The sequence below is a fragment of the Arachis hypogaea genome, chromosome 9, assembly GCF_003086295.3.
Source record: "Arachis hypogaea cultivar Tifrunner chromosome 9, arahy.Tifrunner.gnm2.J5K5, whole genome shotgun sequence".
In the NCBI taxonomy this organism is placed as follows: Eukaryota; Viridiplantae; Streptophyta; class Magnoliopsida; order Fabales; family Fabaceae; genus Arachis; species Arachis hypogaea.
In genome coordinates, this window is record NC_092044.1 from 2303435 (window position 1) to 2324387 (window position 20953).

A 20953-nucleotide genomic window follows, 5' to 3' on the forward strand; every position below is an offset into this window, starting at 1 on the left:
GGCTGACACCCTCCACCATAAAATCCATTGTCTCGTCACCATCCACATATATCTTCAAATTTCCTTCACCTGGCCAGCTTCCTAATTGTTGACAACTTTTCTGAACTCTTATTCTTTCCTCTGATTACTCCTTTTTAGCTTGATTGTTCTCTATTGCAACCATGTTTTCAAACTGGCTTTCTGTCCTTGAATTGGAAGTAGTAAGCCCGACCTCTACATTGTTTATAACAACCTTTTTTTTATACACAGCATCTTGAACTTCACTACTATGTTTACCACCAGCACTTTGTTCTCCCATATTCAATTTTAAAAAGATTTTGAAAATTTTTTGAGTCAAAATAGTCAACGTAACACTGAACGAGTATTAACGACAATGTCAAACTCCATTACAAAAATTCTAGTAGAAATTTTTTTTGCATAATTGTAAGAACCAGACCAAACTGATCGATTCGACTGAAAAATTGGTAAATCGGATCTCTAACCGGTTCTGTTGATGAATATGACCGGATAAGAACAAAACTGTTGAGAACCGATTTAAACCGACCGATTTGAAAGTTTTTTTTAATTCACTTTCCAAAACGACGTCGTTTTGGTTTATTAAAAAAAAAATACTCGAATAACCCCCAAATTCCTAATCCCTGTTCCCCGACCCTAATCCCCTAACCAGTAACAACATGGCTAACTCTCTTCCCCACCTCCTCACCTTGCGATGCCACCTCACTTGGTTACTCACTGCGCCACCGCCGCCCGCCGCCCGCTGTCATCTTCGTCTCCCCTTAGAAGACTTCACCACAACACCCATTTTGAAGTCTCAAGGAACAGAACAGAACCACGGCACTTATTCACCTTCGTCCTTGTCCCTCATATCTGTCTTCACCGTCGTCGTTGCCGTTGTCTTCGTCCTCTGCTCTGTCAAACAGGTTAGTTGAATATGTTGTTCTCCTTTGTTTTGCTCTGTTCTAATAATGCTTGTTGGAAACTTGAAATTATGAAGCTGTTATGAATAATGTTGTTATGTTGTTCTGTTATGAAAATTTGAAATTTCTGGAATGATTAGGTGAAATTTTTATTGTTGCTGCTTGTTAAAATATGTGATGTTGAAGTAATTGTTTAGTATGAAATGATGAATCTGCTTGTTCTGTGAATTTAAGGTTGCTGTCTTGTTGAATAGGGTATAGGAAATAGGGAATTTAGGGTTGCTGTTGTTTTATACCTTTGTTACTCCATATTATTTTAGTCGTGTCTATTTTTGTATTAGTTATTTTCAAATTTTGAAATTTGGTTGTTTTTAAAATATTGATAAAAAATAAAAAATATATATTTTAATTTTTTTTAGTTTATGAGTATTTTTAGTATTTTATATTTTTTATTTACGTAGAATCAATTTTACTAGTTCAACTAATAATTTATCAATTAAACTAGTAAATCAATAAATTAATAATTTGACCGATTTAATTATTGATTCGGTTCTTACAACTATACTTTTTTATTTCTTTATTAATTAATGACATAATAACTTCTATTGTATATGGATTTGGGAAATAATCACATAATTGAGAATCCCATACTCCTTCACACTACATAATAACTAGTATTATATATACTCTCTTCGATTTAAAATAATGATCTCTTTTATTTTTTTAATTTATTAAAAAATTAATATATCTATAACGAAGATAATTATCTCTTTCAATTTTTTAAATTATTAAAAAATTAATATATCTAAACAAATCCTTTATGTAAGGCCCACATCAGTTGAGGAAGGGAACGAAGTATGTCTTATAAGGGTGTGGATACCTCTTCTTAGTATGACACATTTTGACGAGTGAATGTGGGGGGATTCGGCTAACATTCATATCGTCAAAGATAAAACCGTGAGACCCTATATACTAAAGCGGATAATATTGTGCTAGCGGGTGATCTGAATTATTACACTTTATATATAAATACATTAATTTTTTAATGAATCTAAAAGGTGAAGCTAACCGACAGTTATTTTAAAACAAAAATATTAAATTCCAACCTGTATTGTGGTATAGGTCAATTCTCTACCCATTTTTATTAATGTTCATAGGGCTTTTTTTTATAGTGAAAACTCAGGTACAGTCGACTTCACATGAAGAGTTGATATTTGAGAGCCGTTAGATGATTTGATTAATTTGACTAAATTTTTATCTAACGGTTCTCAGATATCAACTTCACGTGAAGTCAACTTCACTTTTTTTTATATATATAAAAAATCATAAACAAAGGTTATATATCAGGACATTCATACAAGCATTCACATTGGGATGGTTTTATTATACAACGTGAAGCATAGGCCATGGAACCATATCTCTCATTGCATTCATTGAAACAACTCTCAGCACTGCCACTGTTACAATCTTCGTTATCCCATTTGTTAAAACACAGGCTCAAATCTGCATCATCATCACCCGCTATACTTTTCATCCACACAACTGCAAAATATTTTAATAATAAAACCAAGCTAATTTAAGATTAATTCCGCTTTATGTACATATTTTATAGTAAACATCAGTTTCATATCAGTATTTTCTTAAAACTTAATACGTATTTTTTTAATTTTTTTAATTAAAGATAATTTAAATATATAATTAATTAATAATTATTATATTTAAATATATAAATATCACGAGTATTTAGTGTATGAGTAATATTGTTGAATAATAATTATATATAGAAATTATACTATAGAACATAAAAATGAAAATATACTCTTTAGTTAAGATGTGTTTGAAACTCCAAAATTATATATGAAATTGAGCTCATTTGAATTGAAATCAAATGAATTGATGAATTATACATAAAAAAAAAAATTATTGGATTAAACGTGTAAAATTAAGATATTTTTCTATTATCATTTGATGTCTCTGATTTTATATTTGACAAAAAAAATTATAACTTAAGAATAAAATTTATCGATTATTATTAGATCAACTATTTTATTAAAACGGAGTATTGAGCGAAAATAAATGAACATAGACATAAATTTAATATGACTGAAATGATATTGTTTTTTTTTTTTTTTTGATGGAGAAGCGGGAGTCAGGGACCCCAAAACAGCAAGTAAAAACTACAAGCCTCTAAGTCTAAAAGAACCATACATGTCAAAATTTAAAGCTAAAATAATATCAGGTGTAGGTGCATCAAAAATGTGGAGACCTATGGGAAGATCATGCCCCTTCTTGGCCATTATATCTGCAACAGCATTGGCCTCTCTTAAGGTGTGATTCCAATCAATATTTTGCACGCGCCTGCTTAGGATCAGGATATCTTGTACAAGAGCTGCACAAGGGTGGGAGCTTGGACTTCCTGTTTTAATAGCTGAAGAGCCATTAGAGAGTCAGACTCCACAATAATATTCTGTAAATCATTAGCAACTGCTATTTGGAGGCCTTTAACAATTCCCCAAAGTTCAACATGCATAATAGTACAATTACCCAATATACAGGAAAAGGCTTTCATAAACCTTCCCATGTGGTCTCTGAAGACCCCCCCGCAGGAGGCACTATCACATTGTAAGAAGTAGGACCCATCAACATTAATCTTGACATAGTGCTCCTGTGGTTGGTGCCAGCTAATGAGATTTCCCAAGCTATTATGGTTCCTCTTTGGAAGGTTAGTCTTCTTCATGGCTTTAATAATATCCCTTGTACGTGCTCTAATGTGGCTTGCAGCAGCCCTTGGGTCGGTGGCCTTGCCTTCAAAGACCAACTTATTACGTAACCACCAAAGAGAGGAGGTACCCACTCCAAAGTAGTAAGTCCACTCTGTTTTCCTATTGAGGTTTGAGGTGAGCCATTCTCTCATACTTCCGGTAAAAAAATTTTCAACCTCTCTCGCGGGAACTAGAAGCTTCCAAACTTGATTAGCAAAATGACAGTCGCGAAGAACATGGACAATGGATTCCTCACCCGATTGACATCGCGGACAGCAGGGGTTCAAAGTCATATGCCTCCTGAACCTTTGAGCATTTGTCAAAATGACATCATTTGCACAAAGCCAAAGAAATGTGTGAATTCTTTCCGGACCCTTCCAGTTCCACGTAAGCTTAAAGATATGGTCCGAGGGGTTCTGGTTGGTGTGAAGGGATTGGTAAGCAGACTTCAGGTTGAACGCCCCATCCGAGGATAAGGCCCAAGTAATCTGATCCTCATTCTTCCAAGGTGATGGCGGAGCCATTGCTAAGACTCGTTGGACAACCTCATCCGGGAGCCATTCTCTTAGCTTCCTATCATCCCAATGCCCTGAAATAGAAAGGAAATTATTTAGAGAATTAGGTGAATAGTTGCTATCTCTTACCTGATTAGCATGCTGGTCTAGAGTTCCAAGTTTTGGAATCCATTGATGCCTCCAAAAATTAATTTTGGATCCATCTCCTATCCTCCATATGGTATTGCTCTCAACATCTTTCCAAGCACGGCAGACTCCTTTCCACAAATTAGAAGCATTATTTATCCTTCTAATATTAGGAAGAATATCAGTCCCACACCGGTATTTAGACCTTAGAACTCTGGCCCAAAGATGATCTCTTTTGTCGACCAACCCCCATCTAATCTTCATCATAAACGCATGGTTAAGGTCTTTGGCATGTCGGATACCAAGACCACCTGCATTTTTGGGTTTACAGACATTATGCCAGCTCAGAAGGTGGACTTTCTTTGTCTGGTTAGTGTTACCCCAGAGAAAATTCCTGCATTTAAAATCAATTATATTACAAGTAGAAATAGGTAAATAAGCTGCTTGCATAGTATAACTAGGTAAAGCAGAGAGGACAGATTTCACCAAGGTATTTTTCCCCGCCAAAGATAATGATGTAGCTTTCCAACTGCTGAGTCTTGTATTTAATTTGCTTATGATTCCGTTGTAAGTGTTCCGCGTCACCCTCGAGTGGAGAAGGGGAACTCCAAGGTATTTTCCAAGATCATTTGTTCTCTGAAAATGTAAGGCTTCACTAATCTCATTTCTTATATGATGCCCCACGTTATTGGAGAAAAAGATCCTAGTCTTCTCAGTATTAACTTTCTGACCGGAACTATCACAAAAGGCACCAAGAACTCTATCAATTATCTGGGCCTGCTCCAAACTGGCTTCTGCAAAGAGAATCAAGTCATCGGCAAAACAGAGGTGAGAGAGCTCAGGACTACTCCTATTAAGTTTGATGGGTTTCCAGTACCCCAGGTTGACCGCTTCTGATATGAGCTAAGAGAGACGTTCCATGTACAGAACAAAAATATAAGGTGAAATAGGATCACCTTGACGAATTCCTCTAGAAGGAGTAAATTCATCTAAAACTTCTCCATTCCAAAGCATTCTCATTCTGGCTGAAAAGATACACGTACATATGAGATTAGAGATGTGAGATGGGATCCCAATATCCTCAAGAGTATTATTAATAAAACTCCATTTCAATCTGTCATAAGCTTTTTCCAAATCTATTTTAATGGCCATCCAGCGTTTATCACCCTTTTTGCTTCGCATGGAGTGGATGACCTCCTGAGTGATGATGATATTATCCGAGCTATGCGTGCCAAGGACAAAACTGCATTGCGTCGGCTGGACAAGCTTCTCCATAATATATCTCAACCGCTTGGCAAGAATTTTTGTGACAACTTTATACGAAACATTGCACAAACTAATCGGCCGCATTTGTTTTAAAGTAGTAGAGGGCTCCATTTTAGGAATCAAAACAATTAGAATTTCATTTATCTCTTTCACCTTGTGGGGATTACTAAAGATATTCTGCACAAGCCTACACAAATCAGCACCAATCTTATCCCAGTTATGTTGGTAAAAAACAGCCTGAATCCCATCCTTACCTGGTGCTTTGAAGCTGCCCATAGTAAAAATAGCATCCTTTATTTCCCACTCAGAGACGTGACCCCAATCAGATTTATATCATCATTGCTTAGGCAAGGAAATCTTTGGTTCAAGACAAAAGAAGAGTCAGGAGTATCATCCAAGTATAACTTAGCATAGAAATAAGTTACCATCATTTCAAGTTCAGCACTCTCTGTAATCCAATTTCCATTATCATCTTGTAATGCCTCAATTCTATTTCTTCTTCTTCTAGCCATAGTAGTGCCATGGAAGTATTTAGTATTGCAGTCACCATATTGTATCCAATTACACCGGGATTTCTGAAACCAGAGTAGCTCTTCATGTGCCAAAGTCTCTTCATACTCTGCCCAAAGTCTTCCTTGCAGATCTTCTAAGAACCAATTATATCCATTATTAAGATTGTTAGTGATGCCCTGTAGCCTTCTCAAAATTTTGGACTTCTTTTTATTAATGTCACCAAACACATTGGAATTCCAGATTCTAAGAGAATTTTGAAAATCATTCATACAGTTATTCCAAGAGTCCTCAAACTTCCAACTTTTTTGAACTAAATTCTTAAAATCAGGATGAGATAACCATCCCGCAAAGAAACGAAACGGCCTCCTTCTTCTGTTGGGAGGGGCAGGATGAGAAAATTATAGAAGAAGAGGAGAATGATCATATTTTAACATAGGAAGATGTTTGATACCAGCATCAGGGAAGCATATCTGCCATTCCATATTGCTGAGACCTCTGTCAAGGCGTTCAAACAAACTCCCACGCTTCCAAGTGTAGGGCCAGCTCGAGTAGCCTAAATCCAGAAGACCGCAGTTAAAAACACAATTTTGAAAGTCTCTACAAGCACTGTTATTCTGAGAAATAGAACCCCCCTTCCTCTCAAAGTCATGCAGATACGCATTAAAATCCCCAATAACGCACCAGGGGAGATTCATAGATTCACTAAGAATTTCAAGATCCTTCCAGAGCTGTTTTCTCAAAGCTCTCTGAGGACTGCCATAAATAGCCGTCAACATCCATGGAGATGAGTTCCTGCCTTGGATTCTCATGTGAACAAATTGGAAGTTATGCCGAAGGATATCCACTTTCCAAATATTCGAATTCCACAAGCACCAAATACCTCCAGAGTGGCCCCTTGCCTCTTCAACAAACATGCCATCAAACCCTATTCTATTCCTGACGGTCTTTCCCCGATCCCCACTAATATGGGTTTCCAACAAAATGACAAAATTCAAATTATAATCTCTCTTAAGGTCTCTAATAAGGTTAGAAAACGTCTTTCCACCCACACCCCGACAGTTCCAGGTAAGAATATTCATGAGAAACTAACAAAAAAAAAGGAAAAAATACCAAGAACCAAAAAGTCAGAAATTAAACACGGTCTGAGGCATCAGCCCCATCCGTTTTGCTAACCCGATTCACGAAGTTTTTCTGATTGCCAGTTGTTCCATTCACCCACGATGGAGTTGCATCAGGTGGTTTTTCCAGAGCCGATCCCACACTCACTGATTTCCCTTTGTCTTCTGGGTCCGGACGATGATCACAGCGATGAATCCCCGAATAGCTTGAATCTTCATTGCTCCCGTGGCTAGTATTTCCATTTCTCGTAGTATTGAAATTTTTTCACTGATGCTTCACCATATCCCTCATGTTTGCCATAATGGTTTGTTCTAGGTCCTCCTTGTACGGGTCCTTTGAAGTGGAAGGCTTGTTTTGTGGCATTACCGCTGCAGAAGAATCAAAGGCCAAAGGAGCCTTTTCAATAATTTTTTGTTTAAGTTTGAAGCCCTTTTTTGGAAGGATTGGGCCAATTCTTGTGGTTGGGCCTTTTATAATGGCTTGGGGATTTTTGCTTGCTCCTTTTTTGAGAAACCTTTCTTTGGCCATAATTGATTTAGTAACAATAGTTTGGGCTTGACTTGTTGGAGGCCCAGATTGCATGGGAACCTTTGGGGGAAGTTTATCATGTTGAGAAATATCTTGCGCAGTATCCGCACCTCCATCAATCAAGACATTAAAGCGAGACCCATCCTCAGAACCTTGATTCATATCCCCCCTATTTTCCTTGTCATTATTATGAGGCCCATTAGTATTAACTTTGCTTTTATTACCAGGATCATATATTTCCTTTTTGTTCTTCCTTAGTGATCGTTTGACCATCATCCAGGGACCAAAATCAGGAGGGGCCTGATAAGCGCAATTAACCCCTTGATTCGCGCACTTGCTTTGGATAGCAAGATTCCCCGTGCTTGATCCCTCCGGCGGACCCTCCTTCTCCTCGACCGGCGTTTCGGCATTCCCAACTTTCGGTGAGCCTTCCACACGTACAGCGACTTCGCTACACTGATCATTACGGTGTCCGTATTTTCCACACTGAAAGCAGATGAGATGCAGTCCTTCATACTCAATATTAAGAGTGCTCCCCAAAACTGAGATTCTCGGAACTAATTTCTTTGTCAAGTCAATCTCAATACAAATTCTGGCAAACCTCCCTCTGGAATGAATGGAAGTAGCTCGATCAATCTTTAGCATGGTTCCAATAGCTGATCTAATGCGCCATAAAAACCGATGATTATACAACTCTATAGGAAGATTCAGAATACGGACCCATGCTGCAATCTTCTTTACCGCACTCTCCGATGTCAGAAAGAAAGGTCTCCACCTTTGAACAATGAGATAATGCCCTGCGATCATCCATGGTCCATCCAAGAGAGCGTGTGAGTAGTTCTCCTCGTCTGAAAAATGAACCAAAAAATAGTCACGATCCATATCAATAACATTTATCTTACCTTTCTTAACCCAATCCCTATTTAGACGTTGTTCCATGAATCCCAGACTGACTCTTTTGCCCAAAACTTTGACAATTAAGGCAGCATGCGATGGCTTGCACCATTCATCGAACTCATCTTTTGATACCGGAATGGTCGGACACGGATCAAAGGCTTTATTTTCCTTTTCCTGTGCCTCCATATCTATGTACCATCGATCCTCAGGGTTAGGTTCCTCCTCTACCACATCCATGATATTCCCCTCCCATGCATCTCCAGGAGAGGAAAGTAATGTTTCTTTATACGATATTTTCTTCAGAGTAGTAGATCTAGCTGAATCATTCACAACCATCTCTATACTATTTTCTTTTTTGTTCAGATCAATCTCCTCCCGATCTTTGACTTTCTTTGTACTACACTGTTTTAGGTCGTGAACTTGTGTTGAAACCCTCACAGAGCTCACATAGTCACTCATCTTTTGCTCTAGCGTAGGCTTCGACTTATTATAAACTTATCTGGAGTACCAATCCTGAAATGATATTGTTAAGATGAATGAGTTGTCAAACTTTATTAAAAAAAAATAACACATGTAATTTAAATATATAGGTAGAAAATCGATATAAAACATTTTGTTAAGGGATAAATTAAATAGAATTTAATTGTGTCATTTAATTCATATAGTCCACCACATTTAATAAATTGTTTGTAAATAATTTTTTTATAACTTTCTAATACTTTCTAATATCAAATAATTTTTCTCTTTTTTCTAATTAATTTCTCTGATCTTTTCTATTCAAAGATTATACTCCAATTATTACTTTCAATCATTCCATTTTCAATGTATGAACGTTATAAATATATGATAATTCATTATATTTCAACATCTAATAAATACAGAGAGATTCTTATTACAAATATATTATTATGACCATAATATAAGCAAAGAAGCTTCTTTATTTATTAATAACTTATGACTAGGGTTTTTTTTTTTAATTTTTAATTTTTTTGATAAACAAAGGATAGAGAAAGAAACTTTAAACTTTAAACTTCAGAAACCATCTCTTTTCAAGTGAGTTTCCAAAGAATTATTTTTTAACAATCATTCATATAAAAATATTTTTTTATGTAAAAATAATAGCTGAGAAATATTTAAAGAAATAATATAATTGATTAAATTACTTAACGTATCACATATCGAAATCTCAGCAATTATTTTCACATAAAAAAATATTTTTACATAAATAACCACCTCATTATTACTTTTAAGTTTTAACATACATACTTGCACTCACACAAGGGTTGAGGTTTTAAGCAAGATCCACTTATGCTACAATAATAACCATATTTTTGTTGACAATTGCTGCGACAATCACTAAAAAAGTTGCCTCTTTTGCAATCTTCATCAGCCCAAATATCTGAGCACGTCTTCCTTGTTCCATATGACCAAATACCTGAGCACTCCTTCCTTTCTTGTGGGGCCACTATACTTGTCATCCACACAACTACAAAACAAATATTAATGGTTAGAAATAAGAGATTGACAAAGAATTTGTATATTATTGAGTGTATTTAAATTGTCTATTTAAATTGTTTGGATTGATATAATATAAAAGGTATTCATAGGTACTAAAAAAATCGTATTAATAAAGACGTAATCTCTTATAATAAATATTCAAATATATTAAATAATACTAATTGATCCTAATTATATTCTAATATTAATTAAAGGAGAATATATACTAATTAAGAGTTAATACTTTTAATGTAAAGATTAGTTACAATTAGTTTAAAACTAACAAAAAAAAAGTGTTGATCATCTTATTTCTCTTAATTAATACACTATATATTGTTTTAAATTGATCTAATTGTCATAAAATTATTCATCTTAAAAATTTAAATTGATAGGAGAAAGTAATATAAATAGTTACATATATAACACTTTTTTTAAATAAAAATCTCTCTTAGGTTTGTTTAATTGTTTGCATAAATATTTTTTTATTTGTCTTATACTATTTTTTTATTTTTGGAGTTCATCAAAAATTAGATATAGAGCTTTAATATTATATTATAAAATTACTCATTTTATGAATAGTATATATAACTATTTATATTATTTTTTTATTAATTTAAACTTTTAAAATAAGTAATTTTATGACACTAATATTATAACTTTATATTTTAATAAGTAGTAGATTGTACTCAATGATTTGCATATGTTTGAAAACTCTAAAATTATATCTTGAATTTAATTTATAATTTAAATTTAAATTAGAATCAAAATCTGCTAGAGTGAGAATGCTGGTAAATAATTAATAAAAAATACTCTAATTGTAAACCCCGGTTAAATTAGTTAATAAATTAGTTTTTAATAAAGAGGATTAAAAATGTGAATATTATATTAAATTAGGATAGAGCTCATCGAAACGAGAATTTTGACACCAATTTCGAAGAAAACGGTCTAAAATTGGACCGAACGGGGCCGAACCGGTTGAACCGGGCCCAAACCGGGCTGTCGGTCCAACCGGACCCACACTTTAAATGAGCCCACGTTCCTTTCTTCTCCATTTTGGCTTCAGCGACATGAAAGCTCCAGGGAGAGAAAGCAACGCCGAAACCCTTGCGGCAAATTTCAATTCGCCGTAACTTCTCCGTCCGAGCTCCGATTGCCGCACCGTTTGCGGCCACGCGTCCACCGCGTCGAGCTCTACATTTCTATCGGAACAATTTCATAGGTAACTTATTTAATCACTCTCAGCTTCATCTTCCCCCAATTTTCGAATTTTAAGTGGGAATATTGAATTTCTTTGATTTCTGATGTTTTAGGATCCAATTAGCTTGAGAGAAACGTTCACTCTTGCTTATGTGAAGCTTGGGTAAGGTGAGGATACGATAATTCTATTTTATTTTCATTAAATTTGAGCTTTGAGTATTAAATTGGGTATATATGTATTATGAATGTGTATTAGGTTGAAAATAAATAATTGGAGCTTGAAATTGTGAATACTGGAACTTGGAGGAAGCGGATTAGTTGAGTTTTGAGGGGCTGTCTTGGTTTTGAATAAATAGCTTTGGTCGTTACGTGAAAATCGGCCAAGGTATGGTTTAGGTTTCTTGCATTTAATATATAATGTTCTGTGAAAACTTAGGCTAGGTGACCATAGGATAAGTTGGAATGCGGGTGTATGTTTAGTGTTTAGTAATTTTTCGATGAATATATTTGGTTGAAGTTTATTGGATAATTAGTTATTAATTTTGGATGGTGAATGTTATTATTGATGAACATGGTTAGTTTGGTGCTTGTTGATTAATTAATAATTTGGTGAATTATTGATTTGAGGTATCTTGTGTTAGAAGCCTAGGATTAGTGAACTATGATCCTTAGTTGAATTTTTGGTTGTTGGATTTGAATATTGTATGAGTATAATTGTTGATCTGAGGTAGATTTATTGTGGTGACTGTTATGATGATGAGGAAGGGTGTGTTGAATTGAAAAGAAAGCAGGTTTGGACCCGAAAAGGGTGGCAAAGTCCGAGTTTTAGAGGAGGTGCTGCCAAAATTTTATAAAAATTAGAGATTTTGTTTATATGATTATCTAAAAAGATTTAGATTCAAAGATTATATGGTTTGAATTAGAGTTATTAAGAAAATAAGTATGTTTTAAGTTTGAAGTTTGATTCTTAGAAAAGAATGAATTATGTTTTGAATTGGAACTATTGATGGACGAAATGAGAGGTGTGATATCGAAGGATAAGGATTGAATATGTTTAACGTATGATGATGAATGAGATGCAATTGAGAATGATGTGGATGTTAATGAATTATAATTGAATTATTTATATGGCTTATGAATTTGAATAATCTGAGATACGAGGTTCCCTGGATAAAGTGCCGTGGCTTGCCACCACGTGTACCAGGTAGAAAACTCGATACTCTGTTGACCCCACGACGTAAGTGTGACCGGGCACTATATAAATTCCCGGGAATGTTACCCCCATTGAGCAATATTGATTATTTGAGATAAAGCTATGCATAGACTCTTGGGGATGCACGTCGGGGGACAGTCTAAGGACAATTCAGACTTGTCGGGTTGGCTGGATAACCGACAGATGAGCCTCTTCAGCCATAGGACAGGCATGCATCATATGCATATTATTTGAACTACTTGCTTGTGTATTAACTGGGTATGCCTAAATGTACTTGCCATGTTAAATGTATATTTGTTATCTGCAGTACTTGTAACCTTCTTGTACTTGCCTTTGTTTGTTTACTTGTCTATGAAAATGCATGATGGAGTTGGAGGTAAGGAGGAATGACAGAATGGGATTTAGATTTAAGGTTAAGTTAAGTTAGGTTTAAATATCCTTAGTAAACCACCTTTTATGGCTTCTACTTAATACTTTAAGCTCTATAATCTGAGTGTCGGTGTTCTAGGATTGCCTCTGGCATTCCCAGGACCTTATATATTATGTGTGTGGCACCTTTACCATACTGAGAACCTCCGGTTCTCATTCCATACTATGTTGTTGTTTTTCAGATGCAGGTCGAGAGGCATCTCGTTAGGCGTCTGGACTCTTAAAGCGGAGTGGTTACTGGGATATTTTGTTATGCTATGATGTATATATATGTACTTAGATTTCTCTCCGCATGACTTATTCTTTTTGATCCTCTTAGAGGTTTATGGAGAGGCAGGAATGTGTATATGTACTTTTGGGTTTGGATACGTATGTATATATGTGTAAATATTCTCCGGCCAGTCTTGACTTCGCAGGCTGAGTTAGGAGCTTGATATTTTGTATCTTTGGCACTCTATTCCCACTTCTGTTAGCTTATGTTTGATAGTTATGGTTTTCTTAGCACGTAAGTTAACTCGTTCCTTGAGCGTTGCGCCTTTATTGTGCGATTTTTATTTTCCCCTTTTCTTCAAGGCTCCTAGCATATTATAATTCTTCTGCTATTATATGTACTAATTTTATTTTAGAGGTCGTAATACCACACCACATTTGTTTTACGACTTAAGCGTAAAGCTTAGTGTGGTAGGGTGTTACATTATGGTATCAGAGCAGTTCGTTCCTATAGAGCCTGAAAGACGGACTGATTGTGCTTCTATGCATGCTCTGTATATGTGTTTATGTGCTATTAGGATATCTGATTGATATATATGGCATAAACGTTTGTGAGTATGCATTTGGAACTTAAAGCATTAGACCTGCGATATTGAGACTGATCAACTTAATATCACTTGTTTGGTGTGTATAGGGACCAGATGTCGACTCGCAGACGCGGTCGCGGGTGAGGTAGAGGTAGGACAGGCACCGTTACTCCTGTTCCCATAGGGACTGATCCAGTAGACTTTATGGCTGTCCTGGGAAATATGGCTGCAGCTATGCAGGCGACAGCCGAGGCACTGGGTAATCAGATAAATCAGGGAAATCATGGGAACAATAATGATGAGGGCGGTCCAATGACACTTGCTACATTTCTGAAAGTTCACCCTCCGACTTTTAGGGGAACCTCAAATCCCACTGACGCAGATAATTGGATTCAGGCTATGGAAAGGGCATTACAGGCACAACAGGTTCCTGAAGAGCAATGGGTTGAATTTGGAACTTATCAGTTGCAAGGTGAAGCTCAGTATTGGTGGCAGGGAACACGACGTATCCTGCAGCCTGATGGTGCTGCGATTCCTTGGGAGGTTTTCCGGACAGAGTTCTATAAGAAATACTTTCCTAATTCAGCCAGAAATGCCAAGGAACTTGAATTAATGCAGTTAAAACAAGGACAGATGACTGTTGCTGAGTATACTAGTAAGTTTGAGGAGTTGTGTCGCTTTTCTCGTATCTGTCAAGGTGCGCCTGAAGATTTTGCTGAATGGAAGTGTATTAAATATGAAGGAGGTCTTCGGAGTGATATTCTGAGCTTCGTTGCCCCAATGGAGATCAGGGTGTTTTCTGAATTGGTGAATAAGAGTAGGGTGGCTGAGGATTGTGTGAGGAAGGCGGCAGCAGAGAAAGGAAGTTTGAGGGTGCCTTTTCAGAGACCTTCAGGAAGGAACTTTGCTCCGAGAGGTAGGAATTTCAAGCGTGGAGGTTCTATTCCGCAGCAGACTCAGGGTCAAGGTAATTATAGAAGGCTGAATACCAATGGTAATCAGGGAAGAAGATTTGGGAAGCAGCCACAGCAGGATTTGAATTGTCAAAGGTGCGGAAAGTATCATCCTGGAGTTCCGTGCAGACTAGGACTTGGAGTATGCTATTCCTGTGGACAGCCTGGGCATATAGCCAGTAATTGCCCAGAGAAGAAGAAGTATGAGACTGGTAGGGTGCAGCAGCCGGGGAGAGTATACACCACTTCTACCGTAGGTGCTGAGGGATCTGAGACACTGATTAGAGGTAATTGTGAAATGGCTGGTAAAATCTTAAATGCTTTATTTGATTCAGGAGCAAGTCATTCATTTATTGCATTTGAAAAGGCCCATGAATTAGGATTGAGAATGGTGGTTTTAAGTTATGATTTGAAAGTATATAATGCTACTCATGAAGCTATGGTGACTAGGATAGAATGTCCACAAGTTTCCTTTCGAGTACAACAGCGTGAATTTGTGCATGATTTGATTTGTTTGCCTATGACTGGTCTTGATCTCATTTTGGGATTGGATTGGTTATCCAAGAATCATGTTTTGCTTGATTGTTCTGAGAAGTCAGTACAGTTTATGCCAGAAGGGTCAGAAGCACCGGTTGTAGTGAATAGTTACTATTTGAATTCTATGATAGTAAACTGTTCTGGAACCGAATGTCAGGGTATTATGTTATTAACTGCGGGAGTATCAGGTGATGATCAGAGTTTATAGCAAATTCCAGTTGTATGTGAATTTCCAGATGTGTTTCCGGATGATATTAATGAATTTCCACCTAATCGAGAGGTTGAATTTGCAATCGAGTTGGTACCTGGATCCGGTCCAATTTCGATTACTCCTTATAGGATGTCGCCTTTAGAAATGGCTGAACTGAAGGCTCAGCTGGAAGATCTGTTGGGTAAGCATTTTATCCGACCAAGTGTTTCTCCGTGGGGAGCGCCAGTGTTACTGGTAAAGAAGAAGGATGGGAGTATGCAGCTGTGTGTCGATTATCGGCAATTGAATAAGATCACTGTGAAGAATAAATATCCGTTGCCTAGAATCGATGATCTAATGGATCAGTTACAGGGTGCCGGTGTGTTTTCTAAGATTGACCTGCGATCAGGGTATCATCAGATAAGGGTTAGAGATGAGGATATTCCGAAAACTGCTTTCAGAACGCGTTATGGTCATTATGAGTATACAGTGATGTCTTTTGGGTTAACTAATGCCCCGGCAGTATTTATGGATTATATGAACAGGATTTTCTGACCGTATCTGGACAAGTTTGTTATTGTCTTCATTGATGACATTCTTGTCTATTCTAAGACTGAAGAGGAACATACTGATCACTTGCGAACTGTGCTGCAAATTCTGAGAGACAGAAAGTTGTATGCTAAGTTATCTAAATGTGAGTTCTGGAAGAGTGAGATGAAGTTTCTCGGCCACGTGGTGAGTAAGCAGGGAATAGCTGTGGATCCTGCTAAGGTAGAAGCAGTGATGAATTGGGAGCGACCAACTTCAGTGACAGAGATAAGGAGTTTCCTAGGTTTGGCGGGGTATTATCGCAAATTCATTAAGGGATTTTCACAGCTCGCCTTACCTTTAACTAAGTTGACTAGGAAGGATACGCCTTTTATCTGGACTCCGGAATGTGAAGGGAGTTTCCAAAAATTGAAGCACAGGTTGACTACTGCACCTGTATTGGTATTACCTGAACCAAGTGAACCGTTTGAAGTGTATTGTGATGCATCTCTGAAAGGTTTGGGGTGCGTCCTGATGCAGCACCAGAATGTTGTAGCATACGCCTCACGGCAATTAAGGCCGCATGAGATGAACTACCCGACACACGATTTAGAACTTGCTGCTGTTGTGTTTGCTTTAAAGATTTGGAGGCACTACCTCTATGGTGTTAAGTTTCTTGTTTTCTCAGACCATAAGAGTTTGAAGTATCTTTTTGAGCAGAAAGAGTTGAATATGCGTCAGAGGAGGTGGATGGAGCTTCTGAAAGATTATGATTTTGAATTGAATTATCATCCAGGAAAAGCGAACGTTGTGGCGGACGCTTTGAGTCGGAAGTCTTTATATGCAGCTTGGATGATGCTACGGGAGGAAGAGTTACTGAAGGCATTCCAAGGTTTGAATTTGGGAGTTAGAGAAGAATCTGGAATCCTGTGTTTGAGTCAGTTGCAGATTTCAAGTGATTTTAAATCAGAACTTCTGAAGGCTCATCAAGACAGTGAAGCATTACGTAAAGTATTACCGGCAGTTGAACAGGGAAAACAATGGAGAGTGTCAGAAGGCCAGGATGGTTTGTGGAGGTTCAAGAACCGGATTATTGTGCCAGATATTGGAGACCTACGACAGAGAATCTTGAAGGAAGCTCATAAGAGCGGGTTTTCAATTCACCCAGGGAGCACTAAAATGTATCAGGATCTGAAAACGATGTTCTGGTGGCCAGGTATGAAGAATGATGTGGCATTGCATGTATCTAAATGTTTAACGTGTCAGAAGGTTAAGATTGAGCATCAGAGACCATCAGGGACCCTTCAGCCTTTGGAGATTCCACAATGGAAATGGGAGAGTATTGCAATGGATTTTGTGATAGGTTTGCCTAAAACCCGATCTGGTTGTGACGCTATTTGGGTGGTTGTGGATCGACTAACAAAATCAGCTCACTTTCTTCCTATCCGAATAAGTTGCACAATGGAGGAATTGGCTCGAATGTATATTAAAGAGATTGTCAGGTTGCATGGCGTGCCTTCTACTATCATATCTGATAGAGATCCTCGTTTCACATCAAGATTCTGGGGAGCTTTTCAGCGTGCATTTGGGACTCAGTTAAGCTTGAGTACTGCGTATCACCCAGACGGATGGTCAGTCAGAAAGAACTATTCAGACCTTGGAGGATATGTTAAGGGCTTGTGTTTTGGACCAGCCTGTGAGCTGGGATCGGTATATGCCATTAATTGAATTTGCTTATAATAATAGCTATCATGCGAGCATCGGAATGGCTCCATATGAGGCTCTGTATGGCAGAAAATGTCAGTCTCCACTATGTTGGTATGAAACTGGAGAAAGGAGTTTATTAGGGCCTGAAATGATAGCTGAAACGACTGAGCAAATAAAGAAGATTCGTAGTCGAATGCTTATAGCCCAAAGCCGCCAGAAGAGCTATGCTGATCAGAGGCGAAAGCCTTTGGAATTTGAAGAAGGAGAACATGTCTTTCTGAAAGTTACACCAACCACTGGCGTGGGAAGAGCTATTAAGACTAAGAAACTAAATCCCCGTTATATTGGACCGTTTGAGATTCTGAAGAGGATTGGGCCAGTGGCTTATAGAATTGCCTTACCGCCATATCTTTCGAATTTGCACGATGTGTTTCATGTGTCTCAGCTTAGGAAGTACACTCCTGACGCAAGTCATATTCTAGAACCAGAACCAATCCAAGTGAGAGAAGATCTAACACTCCTAGTAATTCCGGTGAGGATTGATGACACCAGTGTTAAACGATTACGAGGAAGGGAAGTATCATTGGTAAAAGTAGCTTGGAGTCGAGCTGGTATCGAGGAACATACCTGGGAACTCGAATCAGATATGCGAAAGGACTATCCAAATCTCTTTTCAGGTAACTAGATTTGAATTTTGAGGACAAAATTCTTTATTAGGTGGGTAGGATGTAAACCCCGGTTAAATTAGTTAATAAATTAGTTTTTAATAAAGAGGATTAAAAATGTGAATATTATATTAAATTAGGATAGAGCTCATCGAAACGAGAATTTTGACACCAATTTCGAAGAAAACGGTCCAAAATTGGACCGAACGGGGCCGAACCGGTTGAACCGGGCCCAAACTGGGCTGTCGGTCCAACCGGACCCACACTTTAAATGAGCCCACGTTCCTTTCTTCTCCATTTTGGCTTCAGCGACATGAAAGCTCCAGGGAGAGAAAGCAACGCCGAAACCCTTGCGGCAAATTTCAATTCGCCGTAACTTCTCCGTCCGAGCTCCGATTGCCGTACCGTTTGCGGCCACGCGTCCACCGCGTCGAACTCTACATTTCTATCGGAACAATTTCATAGGTAACTTATTTAATCACTCTCAGCTTCATCTTGCTTATGTGAAGCTTGGGTAAGGTGAGGATACGATAATTCTATTTTATTTTCATTAAATTTGAGCTTTGAGTATTAAATTGGGTATATATGTATTATGAATGTGTATTAGGTTGAAAATAAATAATTGGAGCTTGAAATTGTGAATACTGGAACTTGGAGGAAGCGGATTAGTTGAGTTTTGAGGGGCTGTCTTGGTTTTGAATAAATAGCTTTGGTCGTTACGTGAAAATCGGCCAAGGTATGGTTTAGGTTTCTTGCATTTAATATATAATGTTCTGTGAAAACTTAGGCTAGGTGACCATAGGATAAGTTGGAATGCGGGTGTATGTTTAGTGTTTAGTAATTTTTCGATGAATATATTTGGTTGAAGTTTATTGGATAATTAGTTATTAATTTTGGATGGTGAATGTTATTATTGATGAACATGGTTAGTTTGGTGCTTGTTGATTAATTAATAATTTGGTGAATTATTGATTTGAGGTATCTTGTGTTAGAAGCCTAGGATTAGTGAACTATGATCCTTAGTTGAATTTTTGGTTGTTGGATTTGAATATTGTATGAGTATAATTGTTGATCTGAGGTAGATTTATTGTGGTGACTGTTATGATGATGAGGAAGGGTGTGTTGAATTGAAAAGAAAGCAGGTTTGGACCCGAAAAGGGTGGCAAAGTCCGAGTTTTAGAGGAGGTGCTGCCAAAATTTTATAAAAATTAGAGATTTTGTTTATATGATTATCTAAAAAGATTTAGATTCAAAGATTATATGGTTTGAATTAGAGTTATTAAGAAAATAAGTATGTTTTAAGTTTGAAGTTTGATTCTTAGAAAAGAATGAATTATGTTTTGAATTGGAACTATTGATGGACGAAATGAGAGGTGTGATATCGAAGGATAAGGATTGAATATGTTTAACGTATGATGATGAATGAGATGCAATTGAGAATGATGTGGATGTTAATGAATTATAATTGAATTATTTATATGGCTTATGAATTTGAATAATCTGAGATACGAGGTTCCCTGGATAAAGTGCCGTGGCTTGCCACCACGTGTACCAGGTAGAAAACTCGATACTCTGTTGACCCCACGACGTAAGTGTGACCGGGCACTATATAAATTCCCGGGAATGTTACCCCCATTGAGCAATATTGATTATTTGAGATAAAGCTATGCATAGACTCTTGGGGATGCACGTCGGGGGACAGTCTAAGGACAATTCAGACTTGTCGGGTTGGCTGGATAACCGACAGATGAGCCTCTTCAGCCATAGGACAGGCATGCATCATATGCATATTATTTGAACTACTTGCTTGTGTATTAACTGGGTATGCCTAAATGTACTTGCCATGTTAAATGTATATTTGTTATCTGCAGTACTTGTAACCTTCTTGTACTTGCCTTTGTTTGTTTACTTGTCTATGAAAATGCATGATGGAGTTGGAGGTAAGGAGGAATGACAGAATGGGATTTAGATTTAAGGTTAAGTTAAGTTAGGTTTAAATATCCTTAGTAAACCACCTTTTATGGCTTCTACTTAATACTTTAAGCTCTATAATCTGAGTGTCGGTGTTCTAGGATTGCCTCTGGCATTCCCAGGACCTTATATATTATGTGTGTGGCACCTTTACCATACTGAGAACCTCCGGTTCTCATTCCATACTATGTTGTTGTTTTTCAGATGCAGGTCGAGAGGCATCTCGTTAGGCGTCTGGACTCTTAAAGCGGAGTGGTTACTGGGATATTTTGTTATGCTATGATGTATATATATGTACTTAGATTTCTCTCCGCATGACTTATTCTTTTTGATCCTCTTAGAGGTTTATGGAGAGGCAGGAATGTGTATATGTACTTTTGGGTTTGGATACGTATGTATATATGTGTAAATATTCTCCGGCCAGTCTTGACTTCGCAGGCTGAGTTAGGAGCTTGATATTTTGTATCTTTGGCACTCTATTCCCACTTCTGTTAGCTTATGTTTGATAGTTATGGTTTTCTTAGCACGTAAGTTAACTCGTTCCTTGAGCGTTGCGCCTTTATTGTGCGATTTTTATTTTCCCCTTTTCTTCAAGGCTCCTAGCATATTATAATTCTTCTGCTATT

At 37.3% G+C, this 20953-nt stretch overlaps 2 protein-coding genes and 1 long non-coding RNA gene across 7 annotated transcripts; 2 read left to right on the top strand and 1 right to left on the bottom strand.

Annotated features, from left to right (window-relative positions):
• Positions 1-2192: 2192 nt before the first annotated feature.
• LOC140175256 (uncharacterized) lies at positions 2193-9221 on the bottom strand. Of its 4 annotated transcripts, none has more exons than XM_072202258.1 (2): positions 7273-9221; positions 2193-2459 (listed from the first exon to the last, which is right to left on the bottom strand). In XM_072202258.1, exon 1 carries the CDS (start codon positions 9100-9102, stop codon positions 7483-7485), a length of 1620 nt encoding a protein of 539 aa, XP_072058359.1. In that variant the 5' UTR covers positions 9103-9221; the 3' UTR covers positions 2193-2459; positions 7273-7482. The 4 variants fall into 4 exon arrangements, with proteins under 4 accessions (XP_072058359.1, XP_072058358.1, XP_072058357.1 ...); XM_072202257.1 differs by lacking the exon at positions 2193-2459 and adding an exon at positions 2991-4714; XM_072202256.1 differs by lacking the exon at positions 2193-2459 and adding an exon at positions 2991-6652.
• A 1969-nt stretch (positions 9222-11190) lies between these two features.
• Positions 11191-13456, top strand: LOC140175258 (uncharacterized). Its single transcript, XR_011865224.1, has 4 exons — positions 11191-11359; positions 11451-11505; positions 11594-11722; positions 13162-13456. It is a non-coding gene; the product is annotated as an uncharacterized lncRNA (long non-coding RNA).
• Positions 13457-13867: 411 nt separating this feature from the next.
• Positions 13868-20833, top strand: LOC140175257 (uncharacterized). 2 transcript variants are annotated; one of them, XR_011865222.1, is made up of 3 exons: positions 18849-18875; positions 18964-19092; positions 20532-20719. XR_011865222.1 is itself a non-coding variant. In XM_072202259.1 (2 exons), the coding sequence occupies exons 1-2, from the start codon at positions 13981-13983 to the stop codon at positions 20555-20557; spliced, it is 1062 nt and encodes a 353-aa protein (XP_072058360.1). In that variant the 5' UTR covers positions 13868-13980; the 3' UTR covers positions 20558-20833. The 2 variants fall into 2 exon arrangements, 1 of the variants encoding a protein (XP_072058360.1); XM_072202259.1 differs by lacking the exons at positions 18849-18875; positions 18964-19092 and adding an exon at positions 13868-15016 and having other exon boundaries at positions 20532-20833.
• Positions 20834-20953: the final 120 nt, after the last annotated feature.